At 36.2% G+C, this 6,980-nt stretch overlaps 1 protein-coding gene across 1 annotated transcript; it reads left to right on the top strand.

Moving 5' to 3' along the window:
• The first annotated feature begins 797 nt into the window (after nucleotides 1-797).
• LOC109191850 (metal transporter Nramp6-like) lies at nucleotides 798-5,465 on the top strand. Its single transcript, XM_019342542.1, has 14 exons — nucleotides 798-911; nucleotides 1,032-1,192; nucleotides 2,105-2,183; nucleotides 2,282-2,322; nucleotides 2,648-2,726; nucleotides 2,803-2,907; nucleotides 3,134-3,243; nucleotides 3,356-3,537; nucleotides 3,618-3,687; nucleotides 3,872-4,045; nucleotides 4,142-4,246; nucleotides 4,341-4,472; nucleotides 4,781-4,876; nucleotides 4,980-5,465. Exons 2-14 carry the CDS (start codon nucleotides 1,079-1,081, stop codon nucleotides 5,301-5,303), a joined length of 1,611 nt encoding a protein of 536 aa, XP_019198087.1. The 5' UTR covers nucleotides 798-911; nucleotides 1,032-1,078; the 3' UTR covers nucleotides 5,304-5,465.
• Nucleotides 5,466-6,980: the final 1,515 nt, after the last annotated feature.

Below are 6,980 nucleotides of genomic sequence, written 5' to 3'. Positions count from 1 at the left end.
TAATTTGATTTTTTTTTTTGTAATAATACTTTTTAGTGTAGTTTCTAAATATATAAATTTTGTATACTAATACTAAACTTAATATTATGAAAAATTGAATTAAAATAACTTTAGTTAAGCCATGTTAACCGAACTAGACACATAAAATGGGACAGAGAGAATAAGGAATAAGAGTATTTGTTCAAAAAGGTAGAACATGATTTTCATATCTGAATGATCACGAGTTCGATTAATGCCAACACGCTATCGATCGAGGCTGTTGCACATGACCTTCCTAATGAGGTTGCAGATTCTTGAGTATATTTTAACATGTATTAACCATTGTAATTTGTGAGTTTGTGTTTTGTTCAGTTGTACCTTGAGGTTAATGTACAACCTCTGGAAAATAAAAGTACAATCCATGAATGCATAGCATTTGAAAGGATTTCATAATGAATTAAGTATAAATGTAATGAATATAAAATATTCAGGTTGTCCATGCATTGACTAAGGTTGTCGAAGTTGGCTCTAGTTGCTCAGAGTGGTGTGATGTACCATCCTGTTCTTAAACTGCTTATTGATCTAATACAATTTCGTTATTGATTTGTTTGTTTGTTTGTTTTTTTATTATTATTATTTTTTTAAAGACATCCATATATTCAAAAAAAAAACAAAAAAAAAAAAAGACATCCATTGTGCCATACATAATTTTGTATTTATGGTGAAGATATAAATTGGCTTTAGAGGTGGCAACAAAAAAAGCTTCCCCAAAAAGTGCGGTGTTACTGTTGAGCGGAGGCAGCTTTGCTGACTATAAATACACGTAACTGCCTGCCTTTCTTCCTTGTACTCCATCCAATTTCCTCTCCTCCTCTTCTCTTCTCTTCTGGACATACTGGTGCAGGCCTAGTTTTAATATTTATATATTTATGGTACAGGGTTTTCTTGAAATTCTAGCGATATTTCTATATATATGCTATTGTAGTCTTGCCTTGGATCTGGATCGCCCCATGTTTTCACTGATTTTCTTTCTCATTTGCTGTTGTTCGCAGTTGCATTGAATTGAAACGGAGGTTCGGAATAAAGGGGAGTTGTAAAAATGGCGGCTTTGCAATCGGCACAGTCCCAGTTCATGACCAGCTCCGCCAATCGGAGCCTCTCCAATGAGCCACTCATTGATAACATTGAACACGACCAGATTGTCGTACCTGATGTCAGTCTTTCTCCCTGTCTGTCTGTCTATACCCTAAAACATAGGAAGTGGTTTATGCCATTTGATAATTTATTGAAAAAAAATTTAAGCTTTATGCCATTTGGTGTGGATAATATTGATTTTGGGTTTATGGTAGGGAAAATTTTGAGACTAGCAGAATACTAGATTGGAGGAAGGCCGGAAGGTGGGAGTATTAGTGGGGTGGAGAGAACAGCTTTAATTTTAAGAAACTCAAATTTAATATTGATGTTTCAGTTCTATCATTTTCCTTAAATTTTATGGGAAGCAAATACTAAGAATGAACAGTTATGATGTTAAATGAGTGTTACTTAGCTACTATGATTTGTCTCTCTGGGAGTTATCTTTTTGTCTGCTTCTCTAGTGACCACTCTTTTCTCTATAGTTATATGCTTTGTCTCACATCACAAATAACTTTAATGTTCAGACTGCTGTCTAGTCTTTCTTTTGCGGCTTCGGGTATTTGGTTCTTTATATTTACACTAAAGCATTTTTATGGACTGATGAACTGGATGTCTTGTGGGGTTGTTGTCCTGTTGATGTGTTTTAAAGTAGGCCAAAATTTTGTTATCTCAAACAATTGATTTCAACTGATCAACTTGTGTAGGATTGGATACGCCAATTCACCGATCTTTAATAAATTTGAAGAGTTGTTGCTTATGCTTGGATGAGACAAGATTTGTTGACAAAAAATTGCATTTTTAATTAAAGAATCTGTCTAATTCAAATGAACTGTGTTTATGTCCTTTTAGATCAGCTACTAATTTTGTGGGTCTAGACCCGATGTTCCTTCTCTTGATGTATATAACTGATTCTCTTAAGATAAATTGCTTTTCCTCGTTTTATTGTAAGTTTTAATATGATGATCACACTTGGTTTTACTTGTATTGACAGAAGAAAAGCTGGAAAAACTTCTTTTCATATTTGGGTCCAGGCTTCCTTGTTTGTATAGCTTATATTGACCCTGGAAACTGTAAGACGATCTCTTTAATTGGGTATTGGATTTGTTAAACTGGGTTTCCCTGTATGTTGACTCTTAACTATTTTTCAATTTTACGATTTGGCTTGCAGTTCAGACAGATCTGGAGGCTGGAGCTCAGTACAAATATGGGGTTCGTATATGTTTGCAGTTCCTATATTGAAATCAATACGCCTTAAGAAGCTCTGATGTGAAATGATTTATGTGTGACTGAGATGAGCTACCTTTGATTCAATTTACTGTAAAATAATTTGTTGGACATCATCTTCTATTGCTTTGGTTCTTGACTTTGGATAATATAATGTATAATTTGTTGGACATCATCTTCTATTGCTTTGGTTCTTGACTTTGGATAATATAACGTATAAGCGATGACTGTCATAGGCAAAATAGAAACTGTGTTGATCTATACATGTGTGATCTGAAGTATTTCTCAGAAACATTTCTTTCTTCTGCAGTTACTATGGATCATACTATTGGCCTCGTTTGCTGCTCTTCTAATCCAATCTCTTGCAGCAAACCTCGGAGTTGTCACAGGTTTTGCATTTTCTTAATTGGTTTGTTTTATCTGTATGTTGAGTTAGTGGCTAAGGATGTTATTTTTTAACTACAGGGAAGCATTTAGCGGAGCATTGTAGAAAGGAATACTCCAGGGTGCCAAATTTCATCTTATGGGTTCTTGCGGAAGTTGCTATCGTTGCGTGTGACATTCCTGAAGGTTAGAATGAGCTAATCTCACATAAACAGAACATGTCTGTATGGTTTCCCTTTGGAGTGTGTGTGGGGCAAAACTCTTTCTAGTATTATTTTCTGATAATAATTGTTATTGTAATTAATGTACTTATGATCATTCCATTCACTATGTCACAATGTCGCATTTTGAGCTTCAACATCGGCTTTTGTAATATTTGACTTTTTTAAGTTTTACTCCGTTTCTTCTGCAGTGATTGGAACAGCTTTTGCTTTGAACATGCTCTTTAAAGTACCACTGTGGTGTGGTGTACTTATTACGGGATGCAGTACATTGGTTCTATTATTATTACAACAATATGGGGTATTGCACATCCTTTGATAAGTGAAAAAAATAATTGATTTTTTGAAAACTGCGAATGCAACATTATTTACTGTTTATAATTGGATTTAGATAGTGACCTATTGGCTTGCAGGTGAGGAAACTCGAGATATTCATTGCTTTCTTAGTATTCACTATTGTTGGATGCTTTTGCGTGGAGCTTGGGTACGCAAAGCCAAACTCCTCTGAAGTTCTTGAAGGCCTTTTTGTGCCTAAACTCAAGGGAACTGGGGCTACTAAGCTTGCTATTTCCCTTCTCGGCGCAATGGTTATGCCGTAAGTGTATTTGCTAATCTTTAGTTTTTGCAGTCGAGTTATGTCATGATTGACATCTTAATATTTTGCAATTGTTTTAGGCACAATCTTTTCCTCCATTCAGCTTTGGTGCTTTCTAGGAAAATTCCAAGATCTTTAAATGGTATCAAAGTATGTTATTTCTTCGAAAATATTGCACATGAAATTTTATTGGTCCCATCAGAAAATTACGAACCTTATTAAGACCAGCTTATGTGCATAATGATATGAACTTTAGTCGTGCTCAAAGATGTTGATTTCTGAAACTATTTGGAAACAATTATGCTTGATAGTTGACCATCAGAGTTATTTGCAGGAGGCGTGCACATTTTACCTGATCGAGAGTGGCATAGCTTTAATAGTGGCCTTTATCATTAACGTGTGCGTTATATCGGTGAGTGGTGCAGTTTGCAATTCCCCAAATTTGAGCGAGGAGTATCAGGAGAGCTGCTCAGATTTGGACCTGAACAAAGCCTCATTTTTACTGAAAGTATGTGCCATACAATCAACTTAGCATTCACTTTCACAGATAATGCAACATTTATCGGCTCTTTTACGGTATTGATTGTTAGTTCATATTGTACAGAACGTTCTAGGCAATTGGAGTTCCAAGCTCTTTGCGATTGCGTTGCTAGCATCAGGACAGAGTTCTACCATAACGGGGACTTACGCTGGGCAATACGTTATGCAGGCAATTTGGTTACTTTCCACTTTTATTCGTCATTTGGGCTAATTACGTTTTACTGAAACACTGGGTTTAACCTTTTTTGTTTCCTCTGTTTTAGGGTTTTCTTGATTTAAGGTTGAAGCCTTGGATTAGGAACATGCTTACTCGGGGCTTAGCCATCGTTCCAAGTCTAATTGTTTCAATTATCGGTGGCTCTGCTGGGGCTGGAAATTTAATCATTATTGCATCGGTAAGATGACATTCACTCTGTATAGTGTGCATAATAGGTGATCAGATTGATGTTTTAGAATGCTGCTAGCTCGAGGTACTTGTTTTTTGTTAACTCACCGTGAGCATTTTACAACGACGAGTTCTTAATATGTTTTGAGCGATCCAGGCTCTGCAATTACCTATATGACACGATATCTATTGAAAATAACGATTTTATGCAGGTGTGTTTTACATGTTTGAGGCAATATAATGATATGTTTGTAGATATGTTATCAGTTCTTCGATCAAGCTCCCACGGTAACCAAATTCTGTTCTTGTATTGCACAGATGATCTTATCATTTGAACTCCCCTTTGCTCTCATTCCGTTGCTCAAATTCACGAGCAGCAAAACCAAGATGGGTGTACACGCCAACTCAAAAATAGTAAGACTGTTGTTGTGTTCGATCTGCACTATTTGAACCATACATACACTTAAAGTTGAACCTTTACACCACTTCTCGCATCTTGTCCAATGTCTCCTTGCAGATTTCTGCGATCACTTGGATAATCGGGTCATTGATCATGGGAATCAACATCTATTACCTTGCAGAGAAGTTAGTTACTTCCCTCAAGAACAGTGATTTGAAGATGGTGGGCAAGGTGTTGTGTGGAATCTTGGGGTTCACGGGATTGTTGGTCTACTTGGGAAGCATCGCATACCTAGTCATCCGAAAAAACAAGGAACGCACCCACCTTCTCGCACTCGCTGCCGTCGATGGGTCACCAAACGGCAACGAGCCAAGTCTACCCCGAGAGGACATTCGGAGCATGCAACTGCCGGAGAAGAGGTCTACTTTAGATGTGGAGTGAAGGAGTGATAGTATAGGTCGGAAGATATAAATGACAACCTAACTAGGTGGAAATAGAGGTAGCAACATGGATAGTGGTTGGTGTTTTCTTTCCATTTTGATGTTAAGGTTTTAGATATCATAAGCTGTACGTGTGTGACGTGCTATTAATGTTAAAAGTTTAGATATCATCTCAACTCTCACTTTCCCACTTTCCTCTCTAAAAATTAAAGCTGGTCAGCATCCTCTGCATGCATTCTTCTTGGCTCCATAGCCGACCACTGAAGATGAGATTCCCCGCGTACCCGCATGTGACCAGCTTAGTGCATCCTCTGGCAAGTGCGTTTCGGAAATCGGTGTCGCCCTAATGTGGTTGATCACCTCTGCTGGAAGAAAAGAATTCAACCTCTCTGTTAGTTTCTATTGGATGGTGAAAAGTGGTGAATACACTTTTTAAACAATTTCAGATTTAATTATTAGAAAGCCTGTATGAAGAATATGCAATGCTTAATATAAAATGTATGTAAATATTGCGATTAGGAACTTAGATGATTGTGAATATTAAAAGCATGCATAACATGCCAGAGCAAGAATTTTATAGTAGTTCGAAAGTGTATGTAATCCTTCCACTCCATTCCACTCCTATATCCATGTGGAATTCACTATATCAATCACCCAGATACAAGATACAGTGTTTTTACTCCAATCTCCAGAGTTGTTTGAACACAAAGCTAGTACAATCACCTATCTTCACAGATAAAGTGCTTTGACTGCAAAAGCCATCACTTATTTCAAGATTTCAAAACTCCCTTGTTACTCGCCTCTATCTACACTTAGAGATACAAGAAAAATAATTTTTTCTCAAACTCCAACTCTTATAGACTTTTAGAAGGTTAGTCTCTTTTCTACTAGACATTTCTATGAAGAATGAATGTATCAAAACTTGAAGATTTTGCTCTTTCGTATTTGTGCCGTCTTTTTTTTTTTTTTTCGTTGATCTTTCTTTCTATCTTCAAGCCCTTTTATATTTTGAATTCTTGGGGTTACCGTAGCCTAATCTGATGTGTTGAAAATTTGATCTTTAATTTCGGTTGTTGCAGTAACTTGATTTGACATATTGAAATTTTCTCCTCGCTTTTAAAAGCTTTAATCATTCTTTATTGACTTTTAAAAGCTTTTCATAATTGACATGTATCATTCTTGCTTGTATAGAAATTTGAATATAGTAGAGTTATGATCATGAGATGTCGCTTCAACATTGCTGCTGGAAACCTTGCTTGAAAACTTTGCTCCTTAGAAACTTTACTCAAGAACTTTGCTCTTAAAAATATTATGCTGCTCTTGGATTTTAATTTCCAAAAACTCTGTTGCTCCATATTAATTTTAAAAACTTTGCTGGTCCATTAATTTTAAAAACTTTGCTGCTCTAAGAACTTTGATATGAAAGATATGGGTGATGCCTCTTATGTGATTGGCATTAAAATTCATAGAGAGGTCCCAAGGTATACTGGGTTTATCTCAACAAACCTATATAAACAAAGTTTTAGAGAGATTTCATATGCAAAATTGTTCACCAAACGTTGCTCCCATAGCTAAAGGGGATAAATTCAGTTTGGACCAATGTCCAGAAAATGACTTGGAGAAAGAATCCATGGAGAACATCCCTTGTTGGATGTCTTGGATATATTCAAGAATGTAT

The sequence above is a fragment of the Ipomoea nil genome, unplaced genomic scaffold (genome assembly GCF_001879475.1).
Source record: "Ipomoea nil cultivar Tokyo-kokei standard unplaced genomic scaffold, Asagao_1.1 scaffold0114, whole genome shotgun sequence".
Classification (NCBI taxonomy): domain Eukaryota; kingdom Viridiplantae; phylum Streptophyta; class Magnoliopsida; order Solanales; family Convolvulaceae; genus Ipomoea; species Ipomoea nil.
The sequence above is the reverse complement of the archived record's forward strand: the minus strand, read 5'-3'. Positions and strand labels throughout refer to the sequence as shown.

Bases quoted from the DNA above. Each gene is read 5' to 3' on its own strand.
- LOC109191850 (XM_019342542.1), top strand. From the start codon at position 1,079: ATGGCGGCTTTGCAATCGGCACAGTCCCAGTTCATGACCAGCTCCGCC. The intron at 2,908-3,133 runs GTTAGAATGAGC...TTTCTTCTGCAG, and splicing joins TGCGTGTGACATTCCTGAAG to TGATTGGAACAGCTTTTGCT. The intron at 3,244-3,355 runs GTATTGCACATC...ATTGGCTTGCAG, and splicing joins TATTATTACAACAATATGGG to GTGAGGAAACTCGAGATATT.